At 41.9% G+C, this 17221-nt stretch overlaps 1 protein-coding gene across 6 annotated transcripts in view; it reads left to right on the top strand.

Annotated features, from left to right (window-relative positions):
* The window catches only part of Eml6 (EMAP like 6), a 243002-nt gene that overhangs the window by 199424 nt on the left and 26357 nt on the right, over positions 1-17221 (top strand). For all 6 annotated transcript variants that reach the window (XR_007348069.1, XM_015479665.2, XM_048804336.1 and 3 more), the window contains 2 exons: positions 2376-2577; positions 2677-2803. Coding sequence is in view for 5 of the 6 variants with exons in the window: in XM_015479665.2 (XP_015335151.1) it covers positions 2376-2577; positions 2677-2803 (329 nt within the window). In the remaining variant the exon portion in view is untranslated. The remainder of the gene's footprint in view (positions 1-2375; positions 2578-2676; positions 2804-17221) is intronic.

The raw sequence follows: 17221 nt of genomic DNA, 5'->3' as shown, positions 1-17221 counted from the left end.
ATGCCAGGCAAGCGTGCTACACTGAGCCACAACCCAGCCCCTAGAAAATCAAATTCTTTGACACCATCTTTTTAGCTAACCAATTGCTTCTCATAGCCTCATTTCCCTTTCAAACCTAAGTCTTCCCACTGGAGAGAGGCTAAAAGACCACCACACAGCTTACACTTGTACAAATCCTCCATGCTCTCAAGTCTGCAAGTTTCCTTCTCAGAACATCAACATTTTATAGCTAGAGAAACTATATGAAGTCTTGTGGTTATGGGGAGAGAGTTGTCAGATTCTCAGGAACTTCTTACCTAAAAATGGATAAGAACCAGTGCTCTTGTACACCCCAGCAGGGGGTTGCACACCTGTAATCCCAGCAATTTAGGAGGCTGAGGGAAGGGGTTTGCAAGTTTAAGTCCAGCTTCAGCAACTAATTGAGACCCTGTCTCAAGATTTAAAAAAGGACTGGGGATGTGGCTCAATGGTTAAGCACCCCTGGGTTCAATCTTCAATAGTACAAAATAATAATAATAATAATGGTAATATAATAGTAATACAACATTGCTCTGGAGACATAGTCCAGATTCTCCTGACTCATTTTTCACTCATGAGTCACTGAGAGAAGAGAATTCTGGAGAAGGAGTCCAGAAATGCAGTTTGGCATGGTGGCCCATGGAGGCAGCTCGTCTGGCTATGCCAGTCTTCAAAAGTCCCTCCATGTGCCCTAATAGGAACCACCCAGCATCCCTTGCCAACCTCTTCCTCCTGAGACAGCAGGACCTTCTAGTAACTGTGATTCCCTTTATTGTTCCATGGATCACTGATCTTGTTTCCTATTACGAGAATTTTGAATCGCCCTCTGCAGAAAGGATCTCAGCTTTGTTAAACAGTTTCAGTGGCCCATAATATTGTCCTCTTTCTCTGTCCTGCGTCTTCTCTCTAAAGCATGACTATAGTCACCTTAACATCTGTTTAAATTCTCCCATCCTGTCCACAAACCCTGTGTCCCCTCTAATAAAGGTGCAGGGAGGCATTTCTCAGGTTCTTTCACTTTCTCCTCTTGTAGAGAAACCAACTTAGGGTAGATATGCATGGGTGGGTTTGTGCTTCCAGCAGGAAGGCCAACAGGACACATGGCTATAGCCACTGTGACTATCCTGTACCTGGATCTTACATGATCACACGGGGTTCCCCTGGGAATTCTGCCTTTATTCTGCCTGTGTGCTAGCAAACGAAGGATTGTGGAGAGCTCTTGGAGCTGCTGCCTGCCTGTTTGCTTCACTGATCTTTCTAGAGTCACTACTCTGCTGTGGAGCAGGCAACTCCACTAAACTGTCAGGGAGGGTCAACCAGAGACAGCTCTTGACCAAGAGTACTTCAAAGTCACCAACGCTCCAGCACCTGTTTCCTGCCCTGTGTCTGCGCTGGTTTTAGGTTTTCTACTGGGCCTTCCAGAGCCCTGTGGAAGCCTCTTGTCAGTTATTTACTAAAGTTTTCATCTGGGACACCCATGGCCGTCTCATGACCTCCGAGAGTTCATGTGGCTTCGCTCATTGCAAAAGGTATTCCCTGGAAGCCGCTGAGAAGATGGAAAACTCTACCTCTTTAAATGGCTCCCTCTGGAGATGTTTTTGCCAGGCTGTGTCTCATGAGCCTAAAATGGAAGCTCCTCCTGGTGCCAGCTTCGGTTTCCCAGCACTTGTCAGGGCTGCCCTGGGGGAAGCTGCTGACCGCATTCCACCCTCTGCCCCTTGCCACCTGGGGTCAACGTGGTGGCCTGGGCACCCCACTCCAGGTGCTTCCAGTAATTACTACTAAATTGGGTCTTATTCGACTTTGTGTGTTGAGCAGGAGCTTGCTTTGCTCTTAAATCCGTGTTTTGAGTGTTTCTAGTGTTAGAAATGGTTTCCAGTGGCCACAGTACAAACCGCTGCTGTGTTTGTTTTAAATCTTGAGATTCCTTGCTTTTCTGTCATTTCTGGGTCTGTGGTACAAAAGCCACTGTAGGGATGGCGGGGAAGACACTTTTGATCTCAGATGTCAGCCAGACTCTCAATCAGAAGTTTATACTTGGAGACCCGTGGAGATGGCACATTTGATATGTGACAAAAACAGGCTTTTTATATATCTATAGGCTCCTAGAAACATTCATTGCCTCAAAAGGTATTTATTGAGAACCTATTATGAGCCAGGAACAAAGAGACCTAGTCCCTGCCCTTGTGGAACATGTACTCTGGTGACATGCAGGGAAGTTTCTCTTTGGGATGAACTGCTTCATCATATCCAGTAGAGTCCACCTAGAAAATAAAATGGAAGAAATAGCCCATAAAAAAAAACAATAACAAGCCCACCTGGCTGGGGTAGGTGCCAATGTCTGGCTTTATATACAGGGGCAGCACGCAAGGTTCAAGAAGTACGTGGGGCACAGTGCCCACGTCACCAACGTGAGATGGCTGCACAATGACTCTGTGCTGCTCACAGTGGGCGGCGCCGACACAGCCTTGATGATCTGGACCAGGGAGTTCGTGGGGACCCAGGAGAGCAAGCTGGTGGACAGCGAAGAGTCTGACACGGATGCGGAGGAGGATGGAGGTGAGTCCCAAATAGCCACACGCCACCGCACCTCCCTCTCTGGCCCCTCCTGAGCCACTGCAAACCAACTCACTCCCCAATTTCTCTGTGTCGTTTGAGGCTATGACAGTGATGTTGCTAGAGAGAAGGCCATTGACTACACCACCAAGATCTATGCTGTGAGCATCAGAGAAATGGAGGGCACCAAACCACACCAGCAGATGAAAGAAGTGTCCATGGAAGAAAGGTATGGTGTCGCAAGGTTTGTCTGTGTTTGTTGTGCCTGACAAGAGACTTATTTAAACCAGAATGCATTTGTCCTCAAAAGCTGGTACTTAAGCAAGTCTTTTATGATCTGTAGACTTAACTTATATAGGGTTCACTGGGGAAATTGCCCAGTGTCCTCACGATTTGTCCTCACGACATGGTACTAGATAGGACTTTCTGCCTAGTAATAACTATTAATAAATATAATGTCACCTCTGATCACTCTTTGTAGAAGTTGATTATGGGTACGACTTGAACAGAAATGAAATTTTGTTGGACTAGACTTCTCTAGCTTTGCTGGGTCTGGAGAAGATGCCAGGATAGCCCAGAAGCTGTCCCGAATGCAATGGTTGACAGGAACATATGCTGATTAGTGAGATAGGAGTGAAATCGGGCTTTTCTCATTCAACAATATTTGTGGAGTTGTGAAAAATCATCTTCCATTCTGACTAGAGTCTTGCCATACCTAGTCACTTGGTAGAGATCTCTTACTGTGTCTTCCCTTACCCAGAATTGTTCCGGGAGGTCAGTAATTCCACATCTAACTCTTTTGATTTAGTTGCCTTGAATGCTGTATGTAAAAGAAGGTTTCTAGTAGCATGTGATTCCTTTTGATGAGTGATTTTAAGTATAGATAAACTTCCAACATTGTAGAATTCTAAAAAGCAAAACTCATAATTATGTAATTGACCACATTTGTACTTTGGATGATAATGAGTAAAGATTCTCATACTTAAAGTGAATTTCATGGATCTCAAAAGTACTTTAAGAATTCTCTGTGGCACTTCACCTTGTGGTGGGCTTGGTGTTCACAGCTACGTTAGTCCTGTGATGTATAAGTCATGAAATCAAGTAATTTGTACTTGATATGACTTTCTGCCTAGTAATAACTATTAATAAATATAATGTCACCTCTTATATTAGGTGGGAGATTAGATGAAAAGAAAGAAAATGTGACTCCCAACCTTCTGCTTCAGTTCAATGCCAGATGATAAAATAAGCTTGATAAGTGGTGGGTGTGCTTCTGGCAAGAAGATGCTATCTGATGCAGAAAAGCACTAATTTTTCCCTAGCATCCTCATTAAATGTTGCTATGATGGCTCAGAGTTCTCTTTTAATTAAAAACACAGATTTTTTTTTTGCAATGGTCTGTAAAGTATAGAAGTGTCGTTTATTTTGTTTGTAACTTGGTTTTAAAGTGGCCACAAAGACAGGAGGACTTAGTTCTAAGAATTAAGAAAAAAAAATGAACCATATGCACATAAGTACATGAGTAGGCCTCCCATTTAACTAATCCACTCTAAAAAAAAAACAAAAACCATTTGGTCTAAGTTAAAATTCTTTTGGGGGGAAAAATTATCCGTCCTTTCCAACTGCACATTCCATTGTGAAGTGCGTTGACTTGGCCATTATTCCAAGGTTGTTTCTGGCTGATGTCTACAAAATGTGATGGTGTCTCATGCTGATATTTAGACCAGTGTAAAATATAGTCAGCTAACCAAAGTCTTAATTCCCAAATAATACAGCTGATTTCAAACTTAATCCACAGCTCATCTGAATCTTTCCTTGTCATATGTCTCTAAGACTGGGCTACAGAAGTGTCACACTGTCCAATTTTGTATAGGGTGGGAGGTGTAAGGGTAGAGAGAACCTTGAGGCTTTTTCCATTTTAAAATTCAGAATTTTGAAGTTCCCTTACTTCATCATGCAGTTGCAAATTTGTGATACATTAGCACACACTGAATTCACTTATTTTTAACAAAAGAAAAAAAATACTTCATACTATTATGAGATATAGGAGTAGGCCTTTCAGTGCCTTACTGGCACTTTTAAAAATAATTCACACTAGAATGCAGCGAAGAAAACAATTTTAAGATAAGTATAGGGTCCGGAGGAATAATCAAGTGTTTTCTATAGAGAGCAACTTCCTTGATAACTTAAAAAGCCTTGACAGCATCAGTTTGCAGAAGGGGCTGTAACCAGAGAGACAATGCCAGCTGCACAGCATGCTGGGAGCACAGCGTGCCCACGCCAGCCAGGGCAGCAGTAGATGATACCTGACTTAGAAGCCTCCATGGAGGCAAAGCAGAGCCAAGGACAAGCAGTCTCTACCCACCCCCGTCAGTCATTTTTGGGGAGCCTGAACCTCAGAAATCAGGTTGTAGGCAGCTTCTGAACCAGTGCCAGTAAAAAGGTACATTTAGGCATTTGTGAGAAAGCAGGGTGAGTGATGAAAGGTGGGTTCTCTTTTTTTTTTTTGGTTCTGGGGCTCAAACCCAGAGCCTGGTGCATGCTAGGCAAGCACTCTAGCACTGAGTTACATCCCCAACCCTGGGTGGTACTCTTGACCATAAATAACATAGAACTCTTTAGTGCTCAGCTAGGTAGAAAACAGGTTGCAGGGACTCAGGGTTCCTAAGAATTAGGGGCAGTGACAGAAAAATGCTGAGTGCCTTAGACATCAGGAGCATGGAGCCAAGCAGCACCCAGTTCCTCCCTGGGAATATTCAGGATTGTCAACCAACAGCTCCTGAAGCTGCTCCCTTTAACTATTCAAGCCCTGCTGATTTGAGAGGCGCAGGCTCTCCTTGACTTTCCCTTCATTGTCCTCTTCCTGGTGCACAATGCCAGCAGATACCTGGGCGCGTTTCCTAATCACTTAGGCTGAAACATACACCCATGAGACTAATGAGTGACAAGCACTCAAAGATGGAGATGTGCACTTGAAACAATTGTTCCATGCAGGGACCTATTTTGTCTCTTATTAATGTTCCAGGCAATTCTGTCTCTAATTAAATCTCTTTCCACCTCTAAAAGCAGTTGGAAACCTTGAGATGAATAGAACATCTGTCATACTGAGAAGAAAAAAATGCCTTGAAGACAGCTGCACATTATGCATCAATCATTTTCTAACCAACCAAATGCCTAGTGCCTAAATTTTAGGTAGTCATGGGCTGTTTCTAATTAGATTCAGTTATCGGATTTTAAAATAGCTATGAGACTTTAGATCATACTTTTCTGTGCAGTTTCTAATACATTGTAAGTTCTTATTCTTCAGAAATCATATGATCTTCAGTTCCAGTCTTTTGAGAAATGAGAAAGTTGAGAACAAAGTTGTAATTGCTCTCATAATAATACTGAGTGGTTCCTGCCAAATGTGGAATATCTTACAGGTGTTTATCCACCCACTTCAACTTTGCTCCAGCACCTTGCTTTCTTCCTTGACTTAGACTTGTTTAGCCAGTCCCCAACCTTGGGTAAACCTGTTGTTCAACTGCCACGTGCAGCACGTGGCTGAGAAGTCCTGAAGTCTTTTCCATTCTTGGGAATCCATGCTTTTGCCTGTCATCTGAACACTCAGGGCTGCCCCACACTGCTCTCCTTCATCCCCAGCTGACTCAGATCTAATTCTGGCCTACAGGAATCTTTCCAAACCTTCTCTGCCTCTCAGTTTCCCTACTCCAACATGGCATATCCCTTACTCTCAACTTTTGACCTCGGATCCTCCTTTGCCATGTTTTCTCATAAGGCCATGGCTGTTTTGTCCATCTGCAAACTTGAATTATTTAATAGATATTTAAAATGTCAGGAAATTCCTTTTGGAAAAAAGAAGGGGGGAAGCATAGTTTTTCTCTGAAATTTAAGGAATAAAATGCTTACTGTTAGGCAGGCATGGTGGCGCATATCTGTAATCCCAGCTGCTTGGGAGGCTGACGCAGGAGGATCACTAGTTCAAAGCCAGCCTCAGCAACTTAGTGAGGCCCTAAGCAACTCAGTGAGACCCTGCCTCTAAATAAAATACAAAAAAGGGCTGGGGATGGGAAGTGTCCCTGAGTTCAACCCCTGGTCCCCACCCCTGCCACCCAACAAAAACACTTACTGTTATCACAGCACAAAGGACTGTACTCAAATTCTGTATTCTGACTTTGTTTCTTCTCCCAATCTAATTCGATGACAAAATCCCTAATGTTTGCTCAGTACCAAAGTACTAGAGTTACCTATAAAACTAAGAAGTTTCTTTCACCACATTATCAAAGCCACATCTAGATTATGTGTTGCTTTTGATTGATAAGATAGGGCTCTTCAAGAGAGTCACCCAACCCAAACTGGCCACTTTTTGGCTCACACATCTAAAACTTTAGGGACAGAGCAACTTCTGGTATCTCTCGATATGAGGACTCAAATCCTGTTGCTGGGATTGTGCTCTTGTTCCATATCTCAACTCTACTCCCTCTGGGTTATTGAAATTCTTCAAGTAGCAAAATGACGACAGTACCTAGACTTTCTAGTCTTTGTGAGTCAAAACCAGCAGGAAAGAACTACCTCTGATTCACAATCTACATAAATGTCCTGTCATGCTCAGGTGGATCCCATGATAACTGTTGAGCCAATCTCTATGACCCAGAATAAAAGAGACTTTGAAACTGAGTATATAATCACATGCCAACCATAGACTAGCAATGTAATCACCTTCACCAGAACCAAATGCTTTGCAAATGCAGTTACCACCACCCTAAGAGAGACATCCCCAAAAAGTTACTGCATCCAGCCCTATATCTAGCATCTCTAGGTGCTGTGAAGTCCTCTCATCCAGGTCCAGATAAAACTCCTCACTGTCCTGTTGGTAATGATGTTAACTATCTTAAATATACCAAGTACACCATGGTGAAGAGAAGACAGAATTGGGATTTTTTTTAAAACTATGAACAAGGAAGAATAAGACATAATATGCAGTGGTCACTGTTCTATGGCCATATTATCGTCAACTGGACAGGACAGTCAAACATTCCTGCCCTGGCCATGTGCATGCTTTGCACAATGGAGAGTTATATGAATGTTGGAAGATGCTGACAGGATATAAAGGTTTTGTTCATAGACATACAGCCTTGAAAACCTGAAGTAGGAGGTGACTCTTTTTAAAAAGCACGGCTTCTCAATTCTCCCAAATTCCCACTGGGATGTAAATGATGCGTGTGCTTCATCATTTGCATAGGAAAATGTATACCTTCCCACCTCTCATGGGCTCCTCCCTAAACTTTGAGAGACTGGCACCGGGTTTGGCTGTTCCCCAGATACAGGTGACCAGTGCACACAGGCTGCCAGGTGGGGAGGGGCAGGTTAACTTTCAAAGACATTTCCCAGGAGACGCACGTTTCAGGTCAGTCTAAATTCCACTTTTTTATCATCTAATTCTCTGGCCTAACATTGGGTGTTTCATAGTATCAACCTAGGAGAAAAATATCTTTTATATCTCAGGTAACTACTTAATTCCTAAAGCGAAGGTCAATTAAAACATCTGCCACTCTACTCTCATATTTTGGTAGTAAACTAAACACCAGTTAATCAATTGCTATTGGCAAATATTCCTCTTTTTTTTTTTTAGGCTCAACTTATTTTAATTAGTGGTTATCACTGTGTCACATTTATAATTGTCACTGTCTGGTCTTCAGCAGACTTTCCTTTGGGTTGGTGTAGATGTCTTCTTCATAGTACCACCGTGAAACTCTGAAATTGTCCTTGTTTTTTGACAATAGGTTCTACTCCCAAATTTGGTTTCCCCTTTCCCAGGAATGGCATCTGGGCTCTATGAGTAGTGTTTTTCCCCAGGACTACTAGAGATAGCTTGAATTGTTACAGACACACCAGGCAAGGTGGCACACACCTGTAATCCCAGCTACTTAGGACACTGAGGTAGGAGGACTGCAAGTTTGAGGCCAGCCTAGGCAACTTAGCAAGACCCTATCTCAAAATAGAAAGAAAACAAGGCTGGGGATGTAGCTCAGAGGTGGAGTATCTGTGGGTTCCATCCCTGATACTACTGGGGAAAAAAAACTGTAGACGCAAAAATAGAAAATCATTTTTTTTAAAAAAAGATCCTGAGGTTATATGATATTTTAAAATGTTTTCCCCTCATATTAGCCCGGTTTCTGTTGCTGTTACCTGAGATAACCAACTCTAAAGAAAAAAAAATGTCTATTTTGCTGGGGAGGGCATGGTAGAACAAAGCTGCTCACCTCATGGCTGGGGTAGAGAGACCAAGGTTCCATCCATCCGGTTTAAGGACACACCCTCACACACACCTTAAAACCTCCCAGGAGGCCCCACACCATTTCCCAATAACACCAAGCCAGGAATTGAGTCTTTAATACATGGGTCTTTAGGGAATATTTTAGATCCTAACTAAAGCACCTTGTTTTAATAGTGGCTTTTGTTTGGTTGCTTTTTGCCACTGTTTTTGAGGTATCATGTTACATATTATAATTTTAAATGCTAACAATTATGTGTCATTCAATTATGTTTTACACTCTTGTCTCAAATTTAGAAATCTTTCCTTTTCTGATTCTGATTCTTCACTCAAGCTCCTAAATTGGCTTCAGAGAAAGCAAAAATATGGGACATCTATTATCTTAGATAGAATTTTGTAAAATTGGTAGACAGTGAAAGAGATAACCTAAGTAAGTCTTTGAGATTTGTCCTAAACTCTGTCATTTGTGGTCCCAGGAAAGAGATGATCCTCCCAACAGGAGGTAATTGAAGGGCACTTAATGAAGAGATTTAACAAGGGGTGGGCAGGGTTAAGAAAAAGGGGCAGGAAGGGGTGCCCTGGAGTTAGCATAGCTGGATGCCATTACCAGCCCTGGGCCTGAGGGGAAAGGGGAAGAAGCTGTTGCCAGAGGGAGAGAACAGAGCTGTACTAGAGGGCCACTGGGACCAGAGCTGGAACCTGTGGGAGAGTGTTGGAGGTCATCAGCCTGGGTCCCAGCAAGGAGGCCTGGAGAGAATAAAGGCCTTTGCATTCTCCTCCCACGCTGAGATCTGCCAGTGCTTCCCCTTAGAGGAAACCAGCCAGAGCCATAGTTTTAACACCCTTCTCTGGGGGTACCACAGGAATCAACTTTAAAAAGATGTTAGGACACTGGGGAGTCTTTCTTTCTAAAGTCTTACGTGCGCATTACATTCTGGCATTCCCAGATCTTTGGCTCGTCTTCAGAGGTTTTTGTTTTCATGTGAAGAAAATAAGAGACATTAGAAATTACAGTTGATTACTGTCAAACAAAAACAGCCCCAATCTTGCATGATGGGTGTGATTATCACGGAGGTGACTCCCAAAGGTCCTTCCTTCTTAATAATGTATAGATAGGCCATAAAACGATCTACAGGTGTGTTCTACTGCAGTTCAAATGAACTGTGGGGACGTGGTTAGCAATTTATTTTTAAGTGTATACTATAGATAGAGCACAGGCATTTCCTAACTGCTTAGATTAACCATCTGCATGGGGGAATGATAACAGTGTTTTGTTTTTTGTTTTTTTTTTTTAATTTACTATATTCAGTTGGAACCTGCATTCAGAGAGAATCCTAACTTTGTATTGACAAAATACACACTAAATACCAATTGAACTATGCTTATCAAAATTGCATATAAATATTCCCTCACCTTAGCTGAGTGTTGTTTTCTCCAGGTGAGGATGTAATGTAACTCAGCAGTAGGGTGATTGCCTGGCATTCAGAGGCCCTGGGTTCAATCCTCAGTTGGGGTGGGGTGGGGGTGTTTGTTTGTTTGGTTTGGTTTCTTTTCGTTTCTTTTTTTTTTTTAAGATCTTTTATTAACAGGCACTATTGCAGATTTTGACTATCCACCAGGAATGAATTAAAGAATGGAAGACTTCCTCTTTGTTTCCATACCATCTTCACAAAGTTATTTTACTTAATACAGAGTTTTCCACTTAATTGCAAAAGGAGAGATTCAAATCCAACTTCTAGTCTTCTTCTTTTTTTTTTTTTAATATATATTTTTTTAATTTTTGGCAGACACAACATCTTTGTTTGCATGTGGTGGTGCTGAGGATCGAACCCGGGGCCGCACGCATGCCAGACGAGCGCGCTACCGCTTGAGCTACATCCCCAGCCCCAACTTCTAGTCTTCTTACCTCAGAAGCTGCATAGCTTATGGCTACAGATTAAAATCCTGCACTGATCTAAGGTCTCTTTTTCTTCTCCCCCACCTCCGGCCCCCAAAGGCCTTTGGCTTGCTGCCAGCCTCTCCTGCTTTATCTCAGGCTAAAGGTCATCACGCCCTTAAAAAAGAAAAAAAAGTAGAAAAGTTATTTTTAACACTTAAATTATATTATCTTGGCACAATTTAATTTAACTTACCAATGAATTATGAATAACTATAGAAAATATATTCATTATTTTAGCTACCAATTTATCAATTATAATTCATCTAGATATTCAGCTATTTTGCCATGGTAGGTAACATGTACACAACCACCTTATGGCACAGGGATATTTTCCCCCCAGTGCTGGGGATGGGACCCACAGTCTTATATGTGCTGGGCAAGTATTCTACCCCTGAACCCCAGCCCCAACCACCTTATTTTCTAAAAAAAAAAAAAAAAAAAGTGGGCTTTTTTAATACTTTTTTTTTTATTTAGAGTCTTATGGATATGCATGATGGTGTATATTCATATATGTACATGGAAAGTTAGGTCAAATTCATTCCACTGTGCTCCCTTATCCTGTTCCTTTTCTCTCCTCCTCAATCCCATTTGTCTATTCCACTGATCTATCTACTATTTTGATAGAATGACCCCCTTTTATTTTCCTCTCTCTCCTCTTATTTTGGACTAGCTTCCACATATCAGAAAACACTCAACCTTTGACTTTTGGGATCTGGCTTATTTTACTTAGCGTGATAATCTTCAGTTCCATCCATTTGTCAGCAAATGGCATAATTTTATTCTTTTTTATGGCTGAGTTATACTTCATTTTGTATATATACCACATTTTCTTTATTCATTCACCTGTTGATGAGCATCTAGGTTGATTCCCCAGCATGGCTGTTGTGAATTGTGCTGCTATGAATATTAATGTGGCTGTATCCCTATAGTATGCTGATTTTAAATCTTTTGGATAAATACTGAGGAGTTGGGATAGTTGGGTCTGGTGGTGTTTCCATTCCTAGTTTTCTGAGAAATGTCCATACTGTTTTCCAGAATGGTTGCACTAATTTGTAGTTCCACCAACAGTGTAGAAGTATACCTTTCCCCCCTGCACATCATCCCCAACACTTACTATTTGTGTTCTTCATAACTGACATTCTAACTGAAATGAGATGAAATCCTGATGTAGTTTTGATCGTATTTTCCTAATTACTGCAGATGTTGAACATTTTTTCATATGTCTGTTGGTCATTTGTTTTTCTTTGAGAAGCATCTGTTTATTTCTTTTGCACATTTATTAATTGGGTTATTTGTTTTTCTGGTGTTAAGTTTTTTGAATTCTTTATATATACTGGATATTAATGTCTATCACAGGGCAGCCAGCACCCCACCAGGGTCGTTTTCTGTCCAGGAGGGGATGAGCCACTTGAGAAAATGAAAGTCTGAAATAATTAATAAAGAATTAAGAGAGAGACAGAAAATAGTTTTAAAAGCAGTGTCTGATAGATCCTCCAGTCCTGGTAGTAGCTGGAACTGAACAACTAGAAAATGGCTCAGATCCTTTTTTTAAGGGAGAGTACATCAAAGGCAGGGATAAGGTTTCAGCAGGAGGAGTCTTGCCTCTTGGTGTGGCAGGGGACTTGCAGCAAACAGGTTGATTGGCATCTTGGCAAGCCACACCTATCTCTGAGAGGCTGTGTGGCTGTTTGACTCTAACTCCATTGCAGTGCGGAACCTGGCAGAACTAGATAGGATATCATATGTATTGGGTAGTCTAAAACTAGCAGGAGTGCCGCTGGGAGTTCCCAGATACCAGACTTTCCCACCCAATGGCTTCCATTTCAATTGGATTCATGCACAGATCAAGATCACAGCAGGAACCGTGGTGCATGCCTATAATCCCAGCAGTTTAAGAGGTCAAGACAGGAAGATAGTGAGTTCAAAGCTAGCCTCAGGGGGAAAAAAAAATAGCAAGGCACTGAACAACTCAGGGAGACCCCTGTCTCTAAATAAAATACAAAATAAGGCTGGGGATGTGACTCAGTGGTCGAGTGCCTCTGAGTTCAATCTTCTCCACGGCCAAAAAATAAATAAATAAATAAATAAATTAATTAATTAATTAAAAAGTGGTTCTATTTAAAATTTGCAACCCTGGGCAAAGAAAACTATAACTTTCCAAGGGGTAGTTTACAAAGTAGAGCCAATCCAAAACAGGGTGGCTTAAGACATAATGGCATTGCCATTATTGCTTTTAATTATAAGATTTTTGTGAGCATAATAGGATTTCTTGATTATTTTCCTAAGATCTTATTCTGTAGCTTTCTACCATCTACTCCACCCAAAACACATTCCCAAATGTTTAGAAGAGTCTGAATATGTGCCTTAGAGCCCAGGAGGGATGAGTACTACATTGCAGTTCTAGTACATGTCGACACGTCTGCCGGGAAGTTAGAGAAGCTGACTTTAGCTTCAGCAGAATCAGGCTTCAGCAGGCCCAGCACAGTGGGATAGTTCCTTGGTCATCCCTCTGGCTGTATCATCTCTGCTCCTTGAGAAGAACTCTGCAAACAAAACGTGTTTTATAAACTGTTTCGTGTCTAAAACCAAGACTGTGCAGGCACTCAGTGAAAAAGTTCCTTAACACTTTACCAAGTTCATTTAAGACCATTTCCAGTACCCATGGATTAGATATTAAAGTCTGAGATCTTGTAGGCTCCTTGTCTTTAAAATGCAAAAGTTCAGGATGGAAATTCCACCTCTAAGCAATTGGCACCCCTGCCCACCCTTCCAGCTGTTAGGTTATGGTCCCCATCTGGCTTCTGCCTTTAAGAGAATCCAAACAATGGCTAGAAGTGGAAAGGCCCTTACCTCTAGGATGCATCTCAGCAGCATTCAAGGTGGTTTTCCTCTTTCTCTGGGAGGGAATTTGGGCAGCTGGGTGTTCAGGAGAGATCTTGGGGTTCAGGCAACTCCTTTTTCTCAGTCATACATACTGAAAGCTTCTTTTCATATGTATGGATGACTGGTGCCTCCCACAGTCCCAGGGACAGGGATTCATTTCCGGGTACTTGTGGCCTCTTGCAGTATTCACCCACATTTTGGCTGATGCCAGCTATCAGCAGCTCATGTCTTTTCAATAACCCCCAACTGTGGACCTGTGGGCAAATCAGGATCCTGAAGAGCCCTTCCCTGCAGGGCTCTGCCAGTTCTCTCCTTACCTTTCCCCATTCCCCAGCAACAACGGGGGGCTAACTATTTTCATATTGATATGAAAGTGGAATCGTTCTTCCAATCCTTTATGGTGGGGATTGGGAAAGGAACAGTTTTCACTTCACAAACTGTCTTCTACCACAAGGCAGCTCACTCTCCATCCACCTCAGCCTCCAGCATGAAGAAACATGGAGGTGGCAGTGCCAGGATTATTCTTAGCAGGGGATTATAGAGAAGGAATCTGTGAATATTCTCTTACATTAATATTTCAGTCCTTCTGGTACATATTCACTCTGAGGCATATGTTCCTTATGAAATCAAGGAACTTTTACCAAAGCAAAATGAGAAGGCAGATTTTGAGTCTTTTTAAGTGGCAGTGCCTTCATTTGTGAAGTAACAGGTACCAGCTTCAGTGACCTTAGAATTCCACTCTGGCACCAAGGTTTCCCAGACATTTTTATAAATTTTGCCTATGGCTCAATAGATTTGGCCCTAAAATTTATCTTCCAGCTCTTTCTTTGAGTTCATTTGAATAGGTTTTGAACCTAAGCAAAAAAGGAAGTCCTATATAGAAAACAGCACATTGTGGGTTTATAAAGAAATGTTATGGGGGTTTTGTTTGTCCAGTTTTTGTTGTTTTAGCCTCAAATTAATAGCCTTCTTTAATTCTTTATGGCGTCAGGATACTTAAAATTCTACCAGATGCAGACTTTGGTAAGACTCTGGGTTCCCTGAAGGTCACAGTTCCACTGTAAGCCTGGGTGAATGGAAGAATTTACCTAGACTGCTTCTCTTAATAGATAGTTTAAAATAAATAAATAAATCTGTCCCCAGATGCTGTGCCAATTCATTCTTTGTCAGTGATGACTTTTACCTTCATTTTGTTAGCACCTGTGGGTGGCCTTATCTTTGTTTGGAAACCATGTGTTGCATTTAGAATCTGAGGATGCCCCATCTGGCTATGGGACTAGTCAAAAAACATTTGGTTGAACAATTTTGGTGTTTCTTTAGCTTTATATCATGTGTCCATTAGGAATTGAAACGTTTGGTTTAAATCTATTTAACCCCAGGCAAAAAGAATTTTAAAAAAATAAATTCTGTGTTACTACTGCCATCACACGTCTTCTACACACAAAGCTTCTTTGCCAGCAAATTTACAATGAAACAACAGGCTCTCTGAAGTGGCAGAAGTGTTTTTAAAAAATAGGGAAGATTTAGACAGATTTCCTCCAGCTGAAACAAACCACCATATATAGGCAATCCCAGTTTTTCTCTTAACCTTTTATGCTATGTTTGGAGACAGAAATCTTCTGGGAGAACCTGCCCCCAATTTTGAGAAATGTTTTATTTAATCAGTGGTTGTGTGGGAATGTCAAGCTTGCCTGAGGCATGATGAGCATGATGAAGCCGGCAGCTCCCTCCACCCATGTCAATGGGCAAGTTAACAGCCTGCTCTCCTAGCGTTTTACTCAGCTCTGAGGGCCTGGACAGAGGCCCTTTGTCATCCTCCATCAATAGCTGCTTTGTAAGCTCCTATTGTTAGAGTTGCTAAGAAATGACAATCTTGCTAAGGAAGCGCTGCCAATTTACCATAGGGAGACCTATGGAAACTGCTAAATCTTGACTTGAAACTTGGTCCAGTAAACAGGGAGGAACCTTTAATCCTACATATCCATCCCATTTGTGAGGATGGAATGACCTTACAGAGTTAGTACAAAGCCCTGCAATTGCTTATCTTTTTCACAAACGCTAAGCCAGCTCTCACGGTGGGTGAGTGACTGCGCATGCGTAGGGCGTACTGGCTCAGCCCTCACTGGAGAGTGTGACTGCGCATGCGCATGGGGCGTTAGGCCTGCTTTGCCTCTCCCACAGAGCCCCTTTTTCTAGGCTGCTTTCTCCTCTCTCGCTCCACCCCATAATTCTGTGAGGGTTCAGCCCTCAGAGCTGTTCTGAGCAGATAGAGCATAGCTAGGTTGTTCTTTTTACGAAGGTGGGTGGAAGGAACTGAAATTATATAATCTATTAAACCCTGAAATGCTGAAATTATTTTACAGGCCTATGTTTAGCTGGGTAACTGCACCAAAACTCAAATAGTTGATTTTTTTTTCAGTGAATTTAATGCTACTTTCCTAAGTGATTTTCCTTATTCAGCCTCTTGGTTTTCTGTCATGGTTTGAAGCAAAGCTGTAACTTCCATGCAACTGACAATTTTAGGATTATAGTTGCCATTCATTACAAGATAATTTGTTCACCTTTTATCACAAAGAGTGTGTCAGGGTATAAAAATCTAGAGGGAACATGCTAGAAAATGTTTTTGTTTTTTAAAAAAGTTAACATACCTTGGAAATCACACTCCTGCAACCTAATCAATTAAATGAAACCTATTCACTTATATTTTAAAAAAATGATAAATAAGTATGCACTTTTCTGTCAAAAAGGAGCATCCTGTAGACTATGTCTGATTGTTTCAGTCAGCTCTCTGAAAAGCTCACAGATACTGTTTGGAGGGAGTGGATTGCCAACAGGATCATTGACCTCTTTCTACAATTGTGGGTAAAAATGTGGTCACCAAGGAGGTATTTGTAGAAGCAATTGTTTGGATGCTCAATTTATGCTCCCAAAATAATGTTAATGGGTTATACAGCGGGGAGGGGAGGGATACTCTTGTGGGTGTATTTAAAGTGTAATGGCACACTCCAAAATATGTTTCCTCCTGCTCCTTTGACATTCACTTCATGCTTTGCCATTTTCTGCTCCTCCCTGTTTCTTTCATTTATCAACTTCCTGTGTCTGAGGAATTCAGCTAATGTCACCTGGATGACCCCAGCTCCTGCCATGCCTTGTGTACATCATCCTCACCCATTCTTTCTCCTTCAGTGACTTAACCTTCTCTCCTCTGGATTTCTCATTCTCGGCACACATAATCTCTAATCTCATGAAGACATCTGATGCCTAGACACCTCCATTTTTTTTTTCCCTGAGTTTATCAGCCCCCTCGTATGTAGCCTGGTTCTTTTGCCTGCCCACTGTCATTCTCCCAGTCCACTTGGCCTTTACCCCTGTAGTCTCCTACTTCCTACTTTTCCACTAGGAAACCACACCTGGTGCAGGTTGACCCCACAGAGATGCCATGTTGCCAGCCACGCTTAGTCTCTATGCTTCTGGTTCATTTTATTCTTCTCTTTGGTTGGCTGCTTTGCCATCCTCCCAGCAGTCAGCCAAATTTTTGCCCCCTCCTCAAC

Source organism: Marmota marmota, unplaced genomic scaffold (genome assembly GCF_001458135.2).
Source record: "Marmota marmota marmota unplaced genomic scaffold, marMar, whole genome shotgun sequence".
NCBI lineage: Eukaryota > Metazoa > Chordata > Mammalia > Rodentia > Sciuridae > Marmota > Marmota marmota.
Note: the sequence above shows the minus strand (reverse complement) of the source record. Positions and strands in the feature narration are given on the sequence as shown.